Here is a 20,875-nt window from a genome sequence, read left to right as displayed (position 1 = left end):
GTCTGTATAAAGGCCGATAATTTTGCAATAAGCAGATAAAATTGAAGCATACAAAAGGTGACTGAATAAAAGGCCCACCTGCGAATAAAACACCTTGGCCTGACAGCGGTCTTGCCATCTGTCAACTCGTACCAAATCGGCAGACAGAGTGACCAGAAATATCGATGTATATATATACATCCGCCAAAAGGATGGAAGGAAAAAATCTCAATTTTTTAATCATTGAACTATAAAACTCAGCCAAACAATCAAATCAATCTAAATAATCCAGCGAAAATCAAATGACAGTACGTACGATAAAATCGTATCCGATGGAGCACTGCAGTGGCTCTAAGGTCGCGTGGAGGCCCGAGAAAAAGAACTTGCCACCATTAAGAAGAAAATGTGCATCTTAGTCCTTCTTTGGCTTAGAATTCCTAGTACAATTTTCAGATCAACACTTCAGAAAGACCTTCATTTGTGTAACCGCTGAACCAAATCTAATCCATATCCTAGGTAAAGGATGCATATTCTTTTGAAATGGAACTTTCATCTTGCGCATTAGTAACCCCTCCCTCCATCCCGCTTAATACTTCTTTTGCTTCCACTTCTTTTCTTCTTCTTCTTCTTTGGCTCAACAACCGATGGCTCAACAAGGCCTGCCTGCCTGTACCCACTTGTGGGCTTGGCTTTCAGTGACTAATTGATTCCCCCCCATAGCAGGATAGTCAGTCCTACGTATTCCACTTCTTTTAACTCGCGTTAAGTTTCGAGTTTTAACCTACCGAAAACGATCGATAAAATTTTGAAGCGCCTACCGAAAACTGCCAAAATAATCTGGCCACACTGTCGGAAGAGCAAAGAAGAAAACTCGCCGTCGCTGTCAAAAAGAGGAAACGATTGAGAAGAAAAGTTTGGAGCTTGGCTGTGCGAGTGTGCAGAAAATTTCGTAAAAGAAAAAAAAACCCCTAAAGCCAACTAACTATACACATTTCCAGTGTCCACAAAACGGACGGCGAACGAAACCGCAACGGGTGTGGTGCTCGTGCTGCAGCAACTGCTCCTCCAACGGTGGTGTGGTGTCTCTTTTTGCAGGGATTTCTCTCCTCACGGCTGGGCTGTTGCCCGTGCCGAGCCCGCTTCCCTCCATGATGGCAGCGCACAGTTGAACGCCTTTGGCCGCGGTGCAAAAAATGTTTCTCAGCTAATCATTCTTCTTTCTTCTTTCTATATGATCGCGCCCGCGCGCGTATACTAATGGTGGTGTAAATTGCGCCCGAATTTGTGTGAATATATCGAAAAATTAAATCAAAACGCCGCTCTAAACGCCGAAACCGACCCACTGCCAATCTGAACTTTGCCAAATCGATCGGTTTGTGTGATTGTGTGTGTGAACTTTTCCCTCCCCCTCTGCGGAATCAACATTTTGCACCTGGCCGTGGTTGAAAAACCACTCTGTTTGTGCCCCGATACTGTGTGTGTGTGTGTGGATGTGTTTGCCGTGAACGGTGGTGGCTTTGCTACTGTTCCGTGGTGTGTCTGGTGCGACCGTGCGCCCTGCTTGTCTGCCCCCGGATGCCGTACATGTAACCTCCACACCCAAACGCCGCAACAATGATACAGACCATACAGGATGTCAACGACTGCGTACCGCTGTACCTGCCACACAGCTTGTACCTCAAGCCGTTGGCCAAGTTCAACATTTCCGTTGCACTGCCCGCCTCCATCACTGGCAAAACCATCTCCAACTATGACGTTATGGAGAAGATGCGCCAGATGATACTGCCGGACAAGTTCTCCCTGCTAAAGGTAGCTTACAAACGGTAGTGCAAATGAAAAACGCAACGAATTAAATGCAACTTTTTCCCCCGCCCTTCTCTTCCTTCTCTACACCCACCACACGCAGGTCTCGAAGAGCACCGTCGGTTTCATACGGTTCGAGGGAGAGCTGGAGGATAAGGGCAAACTGAAAGCCGTCCTGTCGCGGCTCGACGGCCGCCCGCTGCGACTGACCGGGTTCGACGAGTCGGTCAAGGTGCGGGCATCGGAAGCGAAGGACGAGTTCCCGACCCGGCACGATTGGGACTCGTTTTTCCGCGATGCCCGCAACATGGACGAGATGAAGGCGGGCGAACGGCCGGACACGATCCATTTCAGCAATCTGCCAATCAAGTGGTTCTGCCCGCGCCATGCCGAGAACGAGGACGGTGCTAAGCCGAGCGAGAGCATCTTCAAGCGCATCTTCGAGAAGTTCGGCGAGGTGCGGGCGGTCGATATTCCGATCTGCGACCCGTACCGGCCGCAGATGAAGGCGCACATGTCCGGCATGAAGAAGTTTAGCTTCGATCAGGAGATGTACTTCGAAGGGTATGTGTTGTGAGCATGTGTGTGTGTGTGTGTGATAGCGTGCTTTTACCGGCATCGGTCCGTTTCTCATCCCGTGGCGACCGAGGAGGAAGCCCAGCAACATGAGTGGAGGATCCCGAGGAAGCCGACGGTGGTCATGCCGAACCGTGTGGCCATCGCTTTTCTAAAGAGAATCTCTGTTTCGCTATGTGTTTTGTTTGTTTTTTTTTCTTCTCTTTTCTCTTTCCCCTTTCTTCCTCTTCCGCGGGGTGTGTGTGTGTGTGTAGGTATGTGCAGTTCTCCGAGTACGTCGGTTTCGTGAAGGCGATGGACGAGTTCCGTGGGATGAAGCTGGTGCGCAAGGAGGGCGAACGCAACCTGGCCATGACGATAGCGGTGGACTTCGATCGGACCAAGCATCTGAGCGACGCGACGGTGAAGAAGCGCCAAATCGTGCGCGACCGACTGATTGCCGCGGATCGGGAGAAGGAGGAGCTGGAGAAGAAGCGGGTGGCCGAGGAGGAGGCACGCAAGGAGCAAGAAAGGTTTGAACTGTTTGAACGCGAATGTGTTAAATTATATTGCTTTATTAGGCCTCAAATGCATGAAGCGCGCTCGCAGCGGCCGCGTCCTAACGCGTATAACTCGGATGTCATTCGAACGCGCTACCGTGGAAACGTAGAAATGCTCACGGTGCGTATCTCTGCCCAACTTTTACACGCGTTTCCACGCCCGCAGAAAAGCGCTTCGTGTATTTGAGGCCTTAGAAACATATCCGTATGGGTTGAAATATTTATGTTAAACAGACCTTTTTACTATTTACTTTACCGTAACCGTTATGCTTTAAGTTTTTTCTTCTTCTTCCGGAAGGTCCATATGGCAATGGCTTTGTTCAGCTTTCTAGGAGCCTGACACGGCTATTCAATAGACAACCGAGTCGTCGTCTTTTGAATCTCATATTACATACATTAATTAATCGCTTTTTTTTGCTATCTGTTTGATATTTTTTCCGTTTTTGTACAGAAAACGGCAAGAAGAGTTGCGTCAGGCCGAAATTGAGCAGCAACTACTGCGCGAACAGCGGCGCAAGGAAAAACACCTGCAGAAGCTGCGACAGAAGGAATCGGACGAGATTAATCAAAAGATCCGGTTGGAGGAAAAGAAACTGCTCGAAGCGCAGCGTAAATTGGAAAGCATTCGTCTGCTCGATGCACTTTTCGATCGTATGAAGGTAAAGGTGTTATTTTTCTGCTAAAAGGGGTACTATATTGTATCTAATGCATATTTTTATTGCAATTCGCCACAGCTGAAGCAATCGCTAGAAAAGGGCAAGCGAAAAAGTATCGTGTCCAGCGATGGAGAGGGCATCGACACGATGAGCACATCGTCCATAAAAGATCGACAAAAGAAGGCCAGCAAGCTGAAGGCGACGCAGGAGAAGGAGCTGGAAAAGATGCGCCTGCGGCTGAAGCAGGCAAAGGACGGCAGCGTGCTTAAGAAGGTGCTCAGCACGGGGCTGGGCGTGAAGGTGGAACGATCCCGCTCGCCCAGCATCAACACGATCAGTTCCGACGATGGCATTCTGAGCGATACGCCGCGCACCAAGACAAAAAAGAAACGCAAGTCGCAAACGAACTCGTCCAAAAAGTCGGATGGTTCCGGATCCTCTTCGTCCGACGGCACGGACGAGGAGGAACTGCTATCGGGCGATGAGAAGGGCAAACGCGAGGAAGAACCACCACCGGTGCAGGCACAGTATCCGGCCCAATCGATGCCGTACGATCGGGCGGTTGGGTACGGTCATCCGATGGTCCCGACGGCGGGCTATCCGCCGGCCAGCATGTATCCGGCAATGGAATGGCCCGGCATGAGCTATCCGTACACGTACGATCCATTTTACGCCCAGTACTACAGCTCCATGGCCTATCGGGGTGCGTATCGTACTGCAACCAGGGGGCCACGGTATCCCCGTGGCGGACAGGGCGGTGGTGTGTCGCGTGGACGCGGTAGCGGCTATCGAGGCCGGGGAGGGTATGATTATTACCGTGGTGGAGGAGGGCGCGATGATTACGATGAAGGTCGATCGTACTCGCGTTCCAGATCACGGTCAAGGTCACGGTCGCGGTCCCGCTCGCGGCATCGTCGCCGCAGTCGCAGTCGAAGCCGTCGTTCACGCTCACGAAGCAGCCGTAGCCGTAGCCGCAGCCGCAGCCGTCGAAGAAGCCGAAGCCGTCGGTCTCGCTCCCGCTCCAGCTCACGATCCCGGTCGAGATCACGTTCGCGGTCCCGTACATCCAAATCCAACCATCGGCACAGCCGTAGCCGATCGAAATCACGATCCCGGTCGCACAGCCACCGCCGCAGCAAGCGGACACGTTCGCGCTCGCGCTCGGAAGATCACGCAAAGAAGGTGGCCGTGCAGATGTCGAAACCGACGTCGAAAAATCTCGTCTCAACCATCCGCGGGGCAACGCCACCGTCCCGATCGCGTTCCCGTTCGCGGGGTCACTCGCGCTCCAAGTCGCGGTCCCGCTCACACTCCCGCTCGCGCTCCAACTATAAGCATCGCTCCTCCCGACGCCATCGATCGTCCCGGTCACGGCGCGATGGTTCCGAGCGGGACCGTTCGAAACCGCCGAAGGAACCGCCGGAACCTGCCGAACCGCCGCTGGTGGTCGGCCCGATCGGACCGCGATCGCCACCAGAACCGGCACCCCAAATGCCACCAGCAGCAGCTCAAGGTGAACTGGAAGCAGAAGCTGGAATGGTCGCCGGTGGTCCGCCACCACCACCCGAGCCACCGAACGGTATCGGTGCCGCTATGGACGATGAGGACGAGGAACCGTCCATGGTGTCGGAATCGTTCAAGAAGCATCGCATCATCGTGCGCACCGATACGCTCGGCGCGAAAACGACGAAAGAGATCGAAGAGGAGGTGCGCGAACGGCTGTTGCGGCAGCAGATGGAGCGCGAGCTCGAAAAGCGCAAAGAGCGCGAACTCGAGAAGCAGAAAGAGCGCGAACTGGAAAAGCGCAAAGAGCGCGAACTGGAAAAGCGCAAAGAGCGCGAGCTCGAGAAGCACCAAGAGCGCGAACTCCAGAAGCGCAAAGAGCGCGAGCTGCAGAAACGAAAGGAAGCCGAACGGGAGGAACTGGAAGACGAGGAAGAGGAGGAAGAAGAAGAAGAGGAAGAGGAAGAGGAGGAAGAGGAGAGCGAAGATGAGGAGCGGCGTAGACAGCAGCGCAAACAACAGCAGGCCGCCGCGAACGCATCCGACCGACGTGTTCGTAATCACGCAAAACCTTCCGAACCGTCGGTGCACGGAAATGGACAAAAGCGCAAAGACGAGGGCCATCGGAGCAGGAGCGAAAAGGTGCCGGAGCGCATCGCAAGCCGGCATCGACCGAAGCGGTCCGATGGTCGCTCGAACGGGGAGAAGGGCGCCGCTCGCCATGAATCTTCCTCCTCGTCCGACTCGGAGGAAGAGGAGGAGGAGGAGGTAGAGGAGGAAGAAGAGGAAACGTCGGGAAGTAGCAGCGGGGAAGAGGAGCTCACCGATCCCAGACGCCGAAGAGGAGCTGCCGATCGACCCCGTATTCCCCCCTCGCCGCCCATGAGTCCCCGCGAGCGACGGCGCCGACGGTTTGCCGATGTGCCGTCCTCCCTGGACGACCGAAGGCATGGCAAAGAGCTGGACGGCAGACACACGGCGCTGGAAGAGAAGCGGGCCCGCGTGCCGATACGCCCACCGTCCGGTCGCGGAAGGTCTCGCGAGGATCGGCCACTGGAGCGTGACAACAACGGGCGCCAGCGTCGCTCGCCGAGCGGCGGCGCTAGGGGACGGCATGGGCAGCAAATGCGGCAGCGTAGCCGAAGCCGCGAGCATCATCGCAAATCGTCCCACGCTCGGCCGGACGAGCGCAGAGCGCCGGGCAGCAGTGGCGACGAGGCGCACGTACGCCGGAGAGCAGGGGGTGAAGTGAGGGTAGGGAGCAGACACCACGGTGGCTACCGTGCGAGTCGCCGTTCGTAGTAAGCGCTCCCTGTTTGCTGAGTGGTTCGAGCACCGAGCAGAGGGGGGGGGCACAGTTGGGGCAGTAAGCGCAATGTTTTAAAACAGCAAGCTAGCGATAGAATAGAACAAAACTTTCTCCGAACATTTACTTTACACCCGTTTAGAGCGGGGAAGGGTTTTCACGAACAGTCGTGAACGATCGTGAACAACATTGACTAGAGGACACTAGCAAAATGGGGTAGCGATACACATTTCCCATTTTGCGACCGACGCCGCCGACTCACTGGTAGTAGCAAAAAGCACTGAAGTAGGGCTAGAGAACAGAGAGATTTGATGACCGACGGCACTGCCCTGTGCGAGAGTGCGAATAACAGTGTGTAAAAGTGTATAACATAACGTGTATGTTTAGGTAATAAATCTTCTTTCTCCGATTTAATGTCGCTTTCCATTTGCGTCCCATTTTAATTGCCATTAGTTAACATCTATTTTAGTGTAGAAGCATTAAACCGAAAAATCTCTCGACTCGCAAAGCATCGCACCTAGGAGTAGAACGTCAATACTGAAGTCTGGTTGCCGCGCACGAGCAACATCGGTGGCATGTCCTTGGACAGCATCTCCAACCAGGACATGTACAGCGAGGCCGAAACGGTACCCTGGGTGCGATGGGAGGAACAAAGAACAATTTAAACGCTTACACACGGCAGTTTCGGGCGGCAAACGTACCATCCTCGGCATCGGCATGGACATCACGATCAAGCGTGCCTCGAGCGAATGCTCCAGCAGCATCTCCCTTAGCCGCAGCTGGCGATGGGTCTTTTCCGCCAGCGCAACCCGCTCCGGCGAGCTTAGCTCGGGTGGCGTCAGATGGGCCGGCAGATGGTCGAAGCTTTTCAGCAGCTGCTGGTGCAGCTGGACCGTTTCCGGCCGGGGCGGTTGCGTGACGTCCTGCAGCATGATGAGCGAGGAGTAGTCGATCCGTAGCTTCGCCAGCAGGTTTGCCATGCTGAGTGGAGAGCAGGTAGCAAAAGAAAATCAGTGTGTAATGCCTCGCAAAGGTGAAGGCAGTGCTGCAAAATGTCATGAGCATCACGAGATTTTCACCAACGAAAACAATTAACATATCCGTGGTAGCTTGATGCTCATTGCTGATACTCAATGAATGTGCGTCATGACAAGCCGACCGCGACGTGTGAGTGTTATTAAGCTTATTGCCGGCACAATAATAATCATGACTTTTTCATACTGTGAACGGTGCTACCAAATGCCACTGTTTCAGCCACCAACACTCATGACTGAAACGAAGCTCAAATCAGCTCACGTACTTAAATGAGATGATCAGAGGTGAGACTCAACCAGTTGGTGGACCAAACACATGCTTGGTGACATTTTGTTTAGCACCCAACTCTGGGTTACTCACTTGGTCACGACTTTTTGTGTCGGTAATAATCACGACATTCTTGGAATATAGGGGAAGGTAGGTAAAGACGGACACTGCGGGTAAGATGGACACTTCTCATAAATGCATCAAAATGGTAATTTTCGAAAAAATCAACTATGCAGCATCCTAACTTAAAGTTGAACAACACATTTGAGAACATTTTTGGCATAATATATGCAAAATTGGTTAAATTCACCAACAAAATAAATTTTCAATGGTGTGCACCCTTGTGGATCTAATTTGACTACTGCGGATCTTAAGCTCTACAACTTGTATTGTTTATATTTCCAGAAGTTTTATTTCATGAATGAGTTGTCGTGATCATTAATGAAAAAAACTGGCAACGTGATCATTAATGAAAGCAACACAAAATCTTGTTTTCTGGTAGTTTAAAGATCCTGACACCAAAGCGGGAAAGACGGACACTTTGTTGTAGGGAAAGATGGACACCAAATTTATTGATTTATTTTACTTCTTGTATCAATTGGTGATGAATGGATTTCTTCAAATACCTTAAATATGGGTATTCCGAAGCTATTAACCAATCAGAAACTAGAGAAAGTATTGAAATAAGCGAGAAATGAAACATCGGTCAAAATAGTAGCCATTCGTCATACTATTACTCACTCGACGCAGATGAGGCGCTTCACAAAATCCAATATCTTCTCACGACTTGGACAACTTTAAGCAATAAAAAGATGAGGCATTTATACGACATTGTTCAGGAATAGATGAGAAATTCTATGGGATTACAAAAATCAAATGTTGAATTTTGACATGGTGGAAAATGGATTAAACTATTAACAAGTCCCTCATAAATACTGGGGTCGTGGGCTTTTTGCGGAGTAATTTCCTAAAAGGAAGTTCTAGACTGTTGTTCTGTAAGCTGGAGCAACGTCAGCTGTAAGTGTGCCATATGTCAATAATGCTTTAGATGCTGCATTCTACGATATATTACAAGCGCCGTTTACAATTCCTAAATTCATGGCTGAATGAATCGCCGTTGCAATAGGCCAAGAATTGGTTAATAAACGTACCAGGACGTGGAAAGCGATAGAATTTGTTAAAATACTGTAAAACTCTTCAATTTCCAACGTTTTCTGCAGGTGTCCATCTTACCCTTCATGGTGTCCATCTTTCCCATACCAGGTGTCCGTCTTACCCGAACATTTCAAAACCGCACGAAAAAAATTCTGTTTTTCATTCATGAAAAAAACGCAAAAATCGATGGAAACTTAAAAGTTTCAACACATTTTCTGATAAAACATGAGTGTAAGATAATGTATGCACATTTTCAAGGTCGTTGCACTTATATATCCCTAGATTTTTACCATTTCCCTTAACGTGTCCGTCTTTACCTACCTTCCCCTACTTGGCGTGTGGTTCCAAGCAACAAAATGAACATGCTCTCTCGCTCTGCCTACTTTGATTGTCGGTCGGGTCAAACAGCGCGAGAAAATATATTCATTTTGTTTCTTGGAATCACTCGCAAGCACTGTATATCTCCCTTGACCATTGCGATGATCACCGACACAAAATGTCACGACCAAGTGACTGACCAAGTGTTGGTCGCACAAAATGTCACAAAGCATGTGATGGTTTGAGCCAACTGTTTGAGTCTCACCTCTGACCATCACAGTAGAGCTCGTGACGCTGACATCATTTTGTTTCAGCCGGAATTTGTCATGACTATGTCAGTGACATTTTGCAGAACTGATCACAGTAAAAAAAAGTAATGGCATAGTGACTGACCAAGCGATGGTCGCAAAAATGTCATGAAGCATGTGTTGGTCACACCAATCGTTTTGAGTATCATCTCTGATTATCACAATTGTGTACGTGACCCTGATATGGATTTTGTTTCAGTCACATTTTTATGACATTGACAGTGACATTTTGCAGCACTGGGTGAAGCAGCTAACACAATTACTTACTTCTTCTGCTCCAGCTCCAGCTCCCGCTGCTGGTTGGTGAGGGCAAACACGCGCACCTTGCAGTCGGCCCACTTGGAGCGCATCGAGAGGATGTAGGGTATGAGCATGGTAAGCCCACCGTCATCATACAGCCACCAGACATCGATCGTACCCTTCGGTTGTTTGTGCCGGAACACGTTCAGCCGGTCGTGCAGTTCGAGCGGCAGACAGGACTCGGCCCGCGTCGAGCACGCGATGCTTTCCCGGCTCGTGTTGGAAGGGCTTTCCGTTCGGCCCACCTTCCCGGCGCCCTGGAATCCAAGGTTGGAATCGACGTACATGAGCTTGTTGGTGGTTTGATGGGTTGCGGAGGCGTCAATGATATGCTGCTGCAGGCTCGACAAGGAATCGTTCGCGATCGTGCCCAGACTGCCGCCGGTGTTCGAAGGTCCGTCCGATGTTAGGTAGGACAAATCCAACCCATTCGGCAGTCGCAACACGGCCAATGACATCCGATTATCGAACACATCGCTGTAAATTAATGGAAAAAAATATATTCCACAATACGGATACGAATGCATCATCATCATCATGATCCAGCGGCGCTAAACTCACTTCAGCACATTGTAGTACGTCTGTAGCTCCTGCACCGGACACCGCATCCAGTCCGCCTTGTACCCCACCAGCACAATGTTGGCCGACAGCTTGCCCACCCCGGACGTCTGTATTAACGCGCGCACCCCCTTCTCCAGCCCAATGCCATCGATCAGCTGATAGAAGCCCTCGATCTTGCGCAGCTCCATAAAGCTGCGGCAGTCGCGCGACCGCAGCTCACGCTTCCGGTGCGACAGCCGGTCCCGCACCACGTCACCCACGATCAGCAGCGCCTGGCGCTTCGTGATCTGGTGCGCCAGCTCGATCAGGGCGGGCCGGGTGGCCGGCTGCCCGGTCAGCACCAGCACCGACGGGTGATAGTTCTTCACGTGGTCGCCCACGCACTGCAGCTTGAGCGCGGCGGACAGCGCACTCTTGTAGCTTTGCGCCTGCGTGGTCGAGCCCCAGTTCACGTCCGGCTTGCGGTAGATGACGGCCAGATGCAGCACAAAGATCAGCACCATCGTCACGCCGGTCGAGATGATGTCGATCAGGAACATGATCAGCACGCACAGCACCGTCCCGAGCAGGCTGACCCACTGGTTGTAGTACCGGAACGTCGGTCGCCAACCGATCGGCTTTACCGTGGCCGCGTGAAACGTGCAAAAGTTGATGAGCGCGTACGAGGCGAGATAAAAGTTGGTGATGAGCGGTGCCAGCAGGTTCAGGTTGGCGAGCAGCACAAACAGTATCGAGACGCACAGCACGAGAGCATAGCTGCGGTACGGTTCGTTCCGCTTGCCGAACCCTTGCGCGAAGTACGTCAGCCCCGGGTAGAGCCGGTCCGTCCCGAGCGCTTGAATGATGCGCGGCACGGACGTCAGATTCGTGAGCGCTGTCGAGAGCGTGGCGGCAAAGCAACCGGCATAGATAAGCGCACCGGACACGGCCATCAGCTGCATGATGTTGTAGTCGTTGTGCAGCCCGTAGCGGCAGGGCTCCTGGGGTCCGGAGCTACAGCGACCGAACGTACCATTGACCAGATCGGCCAGATCGCCCGATGCGTCCCGGTAGCTGGCCGAACCGGCCAGCAGTACGAAGGCAACGTACGACAGGCCGGAAATGAGCAGCGCCAGCAGCGTCCCCTTCGGTATGGCCGTGGCCGGGTCCTTCAGCTCGCCGCAAATGTTGGCCCCCGCCTGGACGCCCGTCACGCTCGGGAAGAATATGCCGAACACGCTGAAAAAGTCCTGCTCGATGCCCTCGCTGTGCCGGTAGTCCGGGCCAAGGTTGTCGACGAACCGCTCCCCGGACAGGCCGGTAAATCCTTTCGCCCGGTCGGTATCGGTGCGTGGCCCGAGCAGGACACCCACCGTGAAGCCACCGATCGCGAGCACGATCGCAACGACCAGCACATTCTGTGCCTTCGCTTCCCAGTCCATCCCGACCGCACAGATGATCACCATGAGCAGGATCGTTAGCGTGCCGACGAGCCGCATATCGTTGACGCCACCGTCAAAGATTTTCACTCCAAAGCTTGCTGTGTGGTAAAAAGAAGAATTTTCCTAGAGAATTTTCCCACCCGCTGTGCGGCGGCACCCACACACCTACCGAGCAGCTGGTTGAGGGAGCTGCAAAACCCGATCGTGTTCATCGAGGCCGAGACGGAGTTGGAGAAGGCGAGCACGATCCCGACCGCACCGCCGAACTCGGGACCGAGCGAGCGCGATATGAGATAGTAGATGCCGCCGCCCTTCACCTGCCCGTTTGTGCACATCGCCGACAGGGACAGGGTCGTTATCACGCACACCAGATACGAGAGGCCAATGATGAGCAGCGTTTCGAGAATGCCGGCCAGCGCGACGACCCAGCTGAGGCGCAGGAACAGCATCACGCCCCAGATGTTGAGCAGGCAGGGTATGAGCACACCCTGCACCCAACCGAGCCGGATGCCATCATGGTCTGGGCCGGTTTGACACGAATCATTCCTATCGTTTGCACCCTGCGGGGAGAGCGGAAGCGTTGATGCGTCGCGCGGTCGTGCGTGTGCGTGTACAAACTTGCGAAACCATGCCTTACCGTGTCCTGCTCGTCGAGATCACCGTGCAGCTCGCCGATCGAGGGCCGCCGGATCGCTTTCTGTGAGGTGCGATAATGCTCCAGCCGTGGAAGGGGATCCCTAGCAATGGAAAGCGATCGCATTTTAAAAACACTTGTACTGGAAACACCCTAATGCACTACAAACTACCAGGCGTCTCCTTTGCCTTTTTTTGCACTCACGTGGTCAGATGGTGGTCGGTGTCGTGCGCACTGTCGGCACCGTTTGCCGTACGATCGTCGTACCCCGACTCAAGATCGATCGAGGTCCAGCTTTGCTCATCGTCTACGGTAAAGATGACCTTCGGCACATCAGTTGGCGGCGTTCCGTTCGGTGTCTTAAGGCGCTCACTGTTCTGCACATTATTAGCACCATTCTCACCCGGCCGTACGCTTTTTGGCCTTCTTAACGAGCCTAGCACACGATGGGTTACGCTCACTATACCGTACTGGTCCCACACCATGTTTTGTCCGCTGTATGTAACCCGCTGTCAGGTAAAGAGGTAAATAGAAAATTCAAAGCTTCTTACAAGCACAACCGTTCGTTACGATCGCGCCAGCCAAACTGCCAACCATACCATACGATCGAGCATTGGACATTGAAAACGGTTTGGGGGGAAGGAAGAAAAAACAAAACCCCACATTCACGCTGCTCCGTTCTCTGTGTTCTCGGGCTCAAGTTGTTTTGAGTAATTGGTGTAAATTTGGGTTATTTCGGGAAGATCAAGTAAAGTTGGAGTGCCCGCCTTTTTGCGGCAGCCGAACGGCGGCAAGGTGACAAGTGTCTAAGCAAACAAACGAGCAAATCAGCTGCTCGATCGTGCGTTACGAACAAGTGGCAGAATGCAAACGGTGATATTGCTGGAGTTGGTTTCATTTTTGTGTGTTATTAGCTAGCTAGTGAACGTTCTGAAGGTATCATGGCTCGTTTTTGATGGTGTTACATGATTGAGTATTGATCAGCTGGAGCACACGGCGTGTAATGTAAGAGTGAAAGATGTTTCGAAGATCAGCGATCAGAGAGTTCACAAGTAAGCTACTGTTACATAATTTTTCAAATATTCCAATCGTGATTTAATGATCATTTTAAAACATTCTAATTAATTTTATAAACAGTTTCACTTTTGCCGAGTGCTTATTCAATCCGTCCATTTTGCGCAAAAGCGCGCAGTGGAAGTAACGGACCGGCTACCGGCCGGCACCGGTTCGCACCAGTTTGGTTCCGCTTACGATCGATCGGCAGTCCCTCGACAGGGAAACAAAACACCACCATTGATACAGTACAGTGTTGCTTTCCCAAACGCTGTTTTGCTTAATTAGTGCGAATCATCTGGAAGTGTTTGGTTGCTAAATGGCTGGTTTATCCCCACGAAAGCCCGACAAACTTTCACACATTTAGAGACGGTACAGCTACACTTACGGTTTGCTTTATATGTACGTATTGCAGCAAATAATATCTGTACTTTTACTCATTACACAGCACCCGGTAACTATAAATTATAAGAAGATTGAGCCTTTTTTTGACAGTTTTTGTATGCAACACTACACTTCGCGCACTTTCTCAGCGCACCTGTTAACAGAACGAACCGCTCAACTGTGCCGCCCAAGCTTAGGGTGTTGGGATGTTTTTACTCTGCCAATGTGCCTTTACGGTTAGTTTAAACAGCTGTGCGCGGTACGTTTCAATGGTGGTCGTCAGTTTGGCTGTGGTGTTCCAGAATTTGGCACTATGATCAAACGGTATAGGAATGCAGTACGTGTTAGTTCGGTGTACGGGAAAGCACCACCATCCACGAGGCTTCAATTTCTCGAACCTTTTTGTGGAAGCTCTTACCTGTTTTGAAGTGTCTTTAAGTGTCGGTTACACAATACAGCCATACTACAGCTGTATCTAGTTGATAGAGTAAAGTTACAGGGATCTTCTCAACGAGCCTGGTTTTTGTTTTGTTTTAGGTTTCTATGTTGGTCATGCCACCAGACCTTAACGATCTTTAGACCATTGAGCCATTTTCGGAATTTTAGCAGTTGCCCTATAATTGGTTGGTACAGTTTCGATCTCAATGTTACACTTGTGCCTGAAATCGGACCCTAATGAAGATCCTGTTCACGACCTTGTTCACTTTCCCTGCCCGTGGGCTTGTCTGGGATTTTGTTCCATTGCGTTTCTTACTGTTCCTAGTTTCCCTTTATGTTAAGTGCAAGTAATTACAGGGTTTTCATAGCCAAATATTGTGAACTAGTTATCGGTTTTCGTCAAATGTGACTATGGCGTCGTAAACCCTCAATTGGACGTAGCCAACTTTATTCTGATCTTGTAAAGTATGAAATTGTCGTTGTCAAGTTTGAATCAGGCGTACTCAGTATTTTCTAGGGTTCAGATCGTTCAGAGTTCGTTCAGAAATATCAAAATGTTAGGTTTCGTTATCCGACAATCTATTGAATTTAGAGATCCTCTGTATTTAAAGTTATTGTATACTTGTCTAGTCCGATCCATCCTTGAGTTTAGCTGTGTAGTGTGGTGTTCTTTAACAGTAGAGCTCTGTGCGAAAGTTGAATCTGTGCAACGTATATTTACTAGAGTCGGGGTTCATTGCGTCGCTTACAGAGGACATTTTAATATGCCAAACTACTGCACGCGATGTTTGTTGCATGTGCTGCAATCCCTCGAAAATCTCCGAAAAAGTGGCACAAAGAGTGTTTGTAGACATCAACTGTTGAGACATCAGATTGACGCACCTGAGTACCTCCCCCTGAGTGACGACCCTCTATTGACAATGTGTAGACAGTTCAGTTCTTATTGCAATTCATTTGACTTTCATTTGACTTCGCAGTGCTTTCAAATTATAATTTTAGATTAGTAAGCGCTCAGAGATTAGTAGGCAAGATTAGTAATAACACATTTAATTAAGTGGCAAGGGTCATAGTCTATGTAGTACCAGACCCATTAATTGTGGAAAAAAATAAATAAATAAATGAATAATTACTAAGATTTGATCGTAATATTGTTTAAAGTAAATTGTGCTTTATTTATCTAAATACCTAGTTTTTTTCATAAAATGCGATAAACTGAAAACTGTAATATGATTATCTTCTTTAGTGCAAAACTCATTCATATAGAAATCTTTCATCCACATCACCGTATTTCTCTTTCATCCACCTCACCGTATTTAGTAATTTAAAAAAAGCACACTTTAAACTTACTCACAAAGTCAATTCTTTCTCTATTTCCATGATTACCCAACAATTTGTTTTGACTGTAAAAGCGGTTTGATGTGTTGTGACGTGTAAAAGCTTCACGATACCCCAAACGAAGATCGTCGATCCGTCCGCCCATTAAGGCCGTAGCAAAACACATCGTCCGGCCTGATTCAATTAGCACGTGCAGCGCGTATGCTTTCCCAATTTACGTCCGACTGTTGGATGTCGAAGAATGGCGCTAAATTTGCAATCAAGGGTTCGAGCGTGGCATTCAGCACAGGTAAGCGAGACAAACACACACACAAAACAACTTCTGGACTGTGAAGAATTGATCGTGCAATGTTTGTGTTTTTCAATTTTTCGATCAGCTTTATTTCATCTCGAGCAACACAGCATCTATATGTAACAATCGCGTAAAGGTGGGCTTACGGTTTAGGAGTAGAAGGTGAGCACCTCCGTTTGGTTGCCGCGCACCAGCAGGAACGGTGGCATATCCTTGGTCAACATTTCTAGCCAAGACATGTACAGTACGGCCGATACGGTGTCCTGGTTGCGGGAAAAGGAGAAAGGTGAAGAAAACGTGAGTTTAAGCAAGCGTTTACGCAACAAGCATGGTTGCAGTGGTCTCGCGCCACTACCCTACCTGTCTGGGGACGGGCATTGACATGACGATAAGCGAGGCCGACTTCGAGTGTTCCAGTAGCAGCTCGCGCAGGCGCAGCTGGCGGTTCGTCTTGACTTCGAGCTGCTGCTTCTCCGACTCGGACAGCACGGGCAGATCGTCGTTCGTGTCGGCGACAGTGCGCAACAGCGCCCGGTGCTCCTCGATGGTCGATTCCATCGGCTTGTCCGTCACCTTGACCATCGTGAGGCTGAGGTAGCTGATACGCAGCTTGTCGAGCAGCAGTTTCAAGCTTGAGGTACGATAAAAAAAAGAAAGTAAAACCAAACCGGATTATTAGGGATTAAGCAAGCTCTCTCCTCCACTGCACTGCGTGCGGGGCCGTCGTCACTTGCCACTTACTTCGTCTCTTCCTCCTGCACGTTAACGGACGACAGTGCAAACACCCGTATCTTACACTTTTCCCACTTCGAGCGGGTCGTGATGATGTACGGCAGCAGCATCGTGAGGCCACCGTCGTCGTACAGCCACCAGACGTCGATCGTGCCCTTCGGTTGCTTCTGCTTGAACAGGTTCGCTTCCGGCTCGGCCGGAACGACCGGTGGCGACGGATAGTCGAACGCCGGTGCAGCGTGGAACGTGGGCGCTGGGGACGTCTGGCTGGAACGGTTCGACTGCATCAGCTCGTGCAGGTCGAGATTGGAGTTGACGGGCATTAGCGAGCGGCGAGCGGCCATCCGCTTCGAGGTGAACGATACGGTCGTTTCCTGGGGCGAGGGAACGGTCGTGTAGAGGTCACTGCTCGACAGGCCCTTGAAGATGTCGAGCCCCTTGCCCATGCGCAGAATTAGCAGGGCGAGCCGGTTATCGAACGCGGTACTGGGACGCGGTGGGAAGAGAGAGAGACAGAATGATAACAACCGCACCCTAGTAAGCACTACCCCTGCTCTTACTGCTAACTGCCAACTTACTGCAATGTGTTGTAGTACGCATTCAGCTGCTGATGGTTCGCCGCCCGCCAGTTCGTTTTGTAGCCCAGCATGAGAATGTTCGGTGCCAGCCGGCCGAACCCGGTCGACTGAATCAGGCACCGGGCGCCCTGGTCGAAGTCGACCCCGTCCACGATTTTGTAGAACGCGCGTATGTTCGAGTCCTTCAGGTAGCTCTTCCCCATGTCGGACAGGGCCCGGCGCCGCTTGTACGGCAGTCGCTGCGGTATAATGTTGCCGATCACCATCAGCGAGCTGTGCTTGGTGATCAGGTGGGCCAGATCGATCAGCGCCGGCCGTTGCATCGGATCGCCCGCGATCGCCAGGATTTGCGGCTGATAGTTCTTCACGTGATCGCTCGTACCCTCCAGGTTGAGGGTGGAGTTGAGGGCGGTTTTGTACGCCTGGGCCTGCACCGAGGAGCCCCAGTTTGCTTCCGGCTTGCGGTACACGACCACCAGATACAGCACAAAGATGAACGCCATCGCAATGAAGGACGACACGACGGAGATGAGGAACATGATCGCGACGCACAGCACGGTAGCGAGCAGGCTGACGTACGGGTGGTAGTAGCGGAAGGTTGGCCGCCAGCCGAGCGGCTTCACGGTGGCCGCGTGGAACGTGCAGAAGTTGATGAACGCGTACGACGCCAGGTACAGGTTGGTGATGAGGGACGCGATCGCATCCAGATCGGCAATCAGGATGAAGATGAGCGAGACGAGAAACACGAGCCCGTACCCGCGGTACGGTTCACCGTGCTTGCCGTAGCCCTTGGAGAAGAAGATCAGCCCGGGATAGATGCGATCGATGCCGAGCGCCTGGATCAGCCGCGGTACGGAGAGGATGTTCGTGAGGGCGGTACTGAGCGTTGCCGCCCAGCAGCCGGCGTACGTGATCGCGCTGGTCAGCGAAATGAGCTGCATCACCGTGTAATCGTTGAGCAGTCCGTACGTACAGTTCTGTGGAAGGAAAAAAACAAACGCACACACACACACAACCGATTGAGCCGATTTGCTCCTGTCTCTGTCAACTTCCCACGGCTCCTGTGCTACTTACACCGGCGGCGCAGCTGGTAAAGGTGACGCCCACCAGATCGGACGCATTGCCGGACGCTTCCCGGACGGCGGCACCGGCCGCCATGAGCGAGAACAGCACGTATGAGATGGCGGATATGAGGCAGGCCCACAGCGTACCCTTCGGGATGGCCTTGGCCGGGTCGCGCAGATCGCCACAGATGTTCGCCCCGCTCTGGATGCCCGTCACGCTCGGGAAGAAGATGGCGAACACGCTGAAAAAGTTCTGCTGCACCCCGTTCATCACCGTGTAGCCCGGGCCCATGTTGGCGGCGAGCAGGGTCGCCGAGATGCCCAGAAAGCCCTTGCCGAGCTCCTCGCTGGACGCGCCCGGACCGACGATCGCACCGATGATGAAGTTAAAGATCGCGACCACGATCAGCACCAGCAGGAAGTTCTGGGCCTTCACCTCCCAGTCCATGCCGACGGCGCAGATGATGATCATGAGCAGCAGAAAGGCGGACCCGACGATGCGAATGTCGTTCACGCCACCGTCAACGATCTTCGTATTGAGGCTTCCTGTGTGTGTTTTTGGGAGGGGGATGGTGCATTTCGTTAATTTACGAGGACGTAGATGACGCCGGCACTGCATCTACTTACGCAGCAGATCGTTGAGCGAGCTGCAGAAACCGATCGTGTTCATGGCCGCGTTCACCGAGTTGGCAAACGCGAACACGATACCGACCGACGCCCCGAACTCGGCACCGAGCGACCGGGAGATGATGTAGTACAGGCCGCCGCTCTTGATCTGGCCGTTCGTGCAGAGCGCCGACAGGGACAGCGTGGTCATGACGCACACCACGTACGAGAGCGCGATGATGATCAGCGTCTGCACGATGCCGGCCTGCCCGACGACCCAGCTGAGGCGCAGGAACAGCATCACACCCCAGATGTTGAGCAGGCAGGGTATGAGCACACCCTGCACCCAGCCGAGCCGGATCGCGTGGCCCGGCGCTTTCGCTTCCTCCTCGAGCAGTTCCTCCGGTTCGCCGCCGGCCTTCGAGTCGCGATCGCCGTGCAGCACCCCGATCGACGGCCGCTTGGCATTGCGCTGCGATGCCCGGTAGTGGTCCAGCCGGGGCAGTGGCTCACTGTGAACGAAGTGGTTTAAACGAAGGGTTGGGTGGGTTTGGGATTAGCATGCTACGCGGTGTGGCGGCGGTGGCAATCCAGTGACCGTGATGTCGTTTGGAGGTGATGCCTAATCTTAAGACATGGGACACGCGCGCGGATTAGTAGGCACGACAGGCGAAGGTACATTTCAGGGCTGACCGGAGCTCAGGGCATCCGTGCCATGGGAGATGGCTGGTGACGGGTGAGTCGTAATCAAATTAATAGCCTCAACGGACACCAGCAGTTCGGTGGGGGGGGGGGGAGTGAGTTGGGGCTTGAAATTTTCACACCATTAGTTAGCGAATATTAGCGGGTGAGTGAGTACGGCAAACAGATCGGGTGTTAATTGAATCATTTTTGTGTAAGTGTGTGTATGTGCAGATAGTGCCATAATAGCTGCGAGAGATAGATTCATTGCAGTGGCGTGGTATGGCCGCTACCCATAGACAGAGACTAGGTCACTGGAGTTTGTAATGAGCGATTCTTGGAAAAAACAGTGCCGTAGTATTGCAAATTCTATTCCCAACGAAGAGTTAGTTGTTTTCAAATCAATGGATTACAGAACAGGTTCTTCATCTTTGCAAGAGTCATATCTGTATGACTGTTTTCAACTTCTGAGAGCATTTCGTAAGCAACCACGAGTCACATGGGTGTCCACGTGCCCGGAGCCTTTCGCAAAGATCTTGGATGACTCGTCTTAGTTAAGGCAATGCTTGTAGATGATCGAGGATTTATTAATTGCGACTTATTCATTGAGTTATAACAGAAATATAAGCCATATCTTTTGAAAGGTATCTCTGGGGCTGTTCGTGATTTAATTCCAGAAAATTTTGCCACGTGATCATTGATAATCCTTCGTCCAAACCTTGGCCTCAACTTACCTCAGCCCCAGCAGACTATCCCGATGGATGCGGCCATTGCCATTGTTCATCTCCAGCACGACCGATTCGTCGGAGACCACCACGGCCGGGTTATCGTACCCCTTGCCGGCGGTGGCATCGTTACGCACCATTGTACAGGGACACTAGAATCAATATTCTTGTACCCAGGAACTCACTGACCGTTCGCTGTTTTTCCACCTGTGTTGTCACACTCCTTCACTTGTTTTTTTTTCTTAATACAAAGGATCGTCTTTTGGGTTACAATTTCCGACACACCAACTGAAAAGCCACTGCGTGTACGCGCTGTATGTGCTCGCTCACGGACCATCCACCAATGCTGCCATTGGAGTTGGAGGTTTGGATGATAAAGTCCCTTCACTTGTTGCCTTGGCGTGTGCCTCCCACAGCACTGGGCGAACCATTCGCTTGGTTACAGGAAAATGATGAGCAAAACCGGAACCGACACCCGACACAAACGATCGACCGTCCCGTTAGTACCCGAAACACCGTCTGAGCGTGGCGCAGGGCTGGCCGTCTTATATATATAGAGATGGTGCGGATCTGTGCAAGCAGGGCCTCTGTAGTGCATTGGAAGGGGCGGACTGACTTGGGGGTTG

The 20,875-nt window shown here is 51.7% G+C and overlaps 3 protein-coding genes across 5 annotated transcripts; 1 reads left to right on the top strand and 2 right to left on the bottom strand.

Moving 5' to 3' along the window:
• The first annotated feature begins 772 nt into the window (after nucleotides 1–772).
• LOC120961012 (A-kinase anchor protein 17A) lies at nucleotides 773–6,780 on the top strand. 2 transcript variants are annotated; one of them, XM_040384554.2, is made up of 6 exons: nucleotides 773–928; nucleotides 1,603–1,788; nucleotides 1,886–2,346; nucleotides 2,613–2,870; nucleotides 3,349–3,556; nucleotides 3,632–6,780. In XM_040384554.2, the coding sequence occupies exons 2-6, from the start codon at nucleotides 1,738–1,740 to the stop codon at nucleotides 6,356–6,358; spliced, it is 3,705 nt and encodes a 1,234-aa protein (XP_040240488.2). In that variant the 5' UTR covers nucleotides 773–928; nucleotides 1,603–1,737; the 3' UTR covers nucleotides 6,359–6,780. The 2 variants fall into 2 exon arrangements, with proteins under 2 accessions (XP_040240488.2, XP_040240487.2); XM_040384553.2 differs by having other exon boundaries at nucleotides 844–1,788.
• LOC120961013 (bumetanide-sensitive sodium-(potassium)-chloride cotransporter-like) lies at nucleotides 6,779–14,083 on the bottom strand. 2 transcript variants are annotated; one of them, XM_040384555.2, is made up of 8 exons: nucleotides 13,803–14,083; nucleotides 12,566–12,870; nucleotides 12,365–12,464; nucleotides 11,897–12,287; nucleotides 10,307–11,825; nucleotides 9,713–10,222; nucleotides 7,064–7,343; nucleotides 6,779–6,993 (listed from the first exon to the last, which is right to left on the bottom strand). In XM_040384555.2, the coding sequence occupies exons 2-8, from the start codon at nucleotides 12,844–12,846 to the stop codon at nucleotides 6,880–6,882; spliced, it is 3,195 nt and encodes a 1,064-aa protein (XP_040240489.2). In that variant the 5' UTR covers nucleotides 12,847–12,870; nucleotides 13,803–14,083; the 3' UTR covers nucleotides 6,779–6,879. The 2 variants fall into 2 exon arrangements, with proteins under 2 accessions (XP_040240489.2, XP_040240490.2); XM_040384556.2 differs by lacking the exon at nucleotides 13,803–14,083 and having other exon boundaries at nucleotides 12,566–13,387.
• A 1,830-nt stretch (nucleotides 14,084–15,913) lies between these two features.
• On the bottom strand, nucleotides 15,914–20,780 carry LOC120961014 (bumetanide-sensitive sodium-(potassium)-chloride cotransporter-like). The gene is made up of 7 exons (XM_040384558.2): nucleotides 20,259–20,780; nucleotides 18,865–19,355; nucleotides 18,248–18,783; nucleotides 17,174–18,150; nucleotides 16,605–17,081; nucleotides 16,224–16,494; nucleotides 15,914–16,126 (listed from the first exon to the last, which is right to left on the bottom strand). Exons 1-7 carry the CDS (start codon nucleotides 20,387–20,389, stop codon nucleotides 16,013–16,015), a joined length of 2,997 nt encoding a protein of 998 aa, XP_040240492.2. The 5' UTR covers nucleotides 20,390–20,780; the 3' UTR covers nucleotides 15,914–16,012.
• Nucleotides 20,781–20,875: the final 95 nt, after the last annotated feature.

The sequence above is a fragment of the Anopheles coluzzii genome, chromosome 2 (assembly GCF_943734685.1).
Source record: "Anopheles coluzzii chromosome 2, AcolN3, whole genome shotgun sequence".
NCBI lineage: Eukaryota > Metazoa > Arthropoda > Insecta > Diptera > Culicidae > Anopheles > Anopheles coluzzii.
The sequence above is the reverse complement of the archived record's forward strand: the minus strand, read 5'-3'. Positions and strand labels throughout refer to the sequence as shown.

Coding starts and splice junctions, on each gene's coding strand:
- LOC120961012 (XM_040384553.2), top strand. CDS start 1,594: ATGATACAGACCATACAGGATGTCAACGACTGCGTACCGCTGTACCTG. Junction 1,789..1,885: donor ACAAGTTCTCCCTGCTAAAG/GTAGCTTACAAA, acceptor CACCACACGCAG/GTCTCGAAGAGCACCGTCGG. Junction 3,557..3,631: donor CACTTTTCGATCGTATGAAG/GTAAAGGTGTTA, acceptor AATTCGCCACAG/CTGAAGCAATCGCTAGAAAA.
- LOC120961013 (XM_040384555.2), bottom strand. CDS start 12,846: ATGGTGTGGGACCAGTACGGTATAGTGAGCGTAACCCATCGTGTGCTA. Junction 11,826..11,896: donor CTCCCTCAACCAGCTGCTCG/GTAGGTGTGTGG, acceptor TTTACCACACAG/CAAGCTTTGGAGTGAAAATC. Junction 7,344..9,712: donor CTGGAGCTGGAGCAGAAGAA/GTAAGTAATTGT, acceptor CTCTCCACTCAG/CATGGCAAACCTGCTGGCGA.
- LOC120961014 (XM_040384558.2), bottom strand. CDS start 20,389: ATGGTGCGTAACGATGCCACCGCCGGCAAGGGGTACGATAACCCGGCC. Junction 19,356..20,258: donor GATAGTCTGCTGGGGCTGAG/GTAAGTTGAGGC, acceptor CTTCGTTCACAG/TGAGCCACTGCCCCGGCTGG. Junction 18,784..18,864: donor CTCGCTCAACGATCTGCTGC/GTAAGTAGATGC, acceptor AAACACACACAG/GAAGCCTCAATACGAAGATC.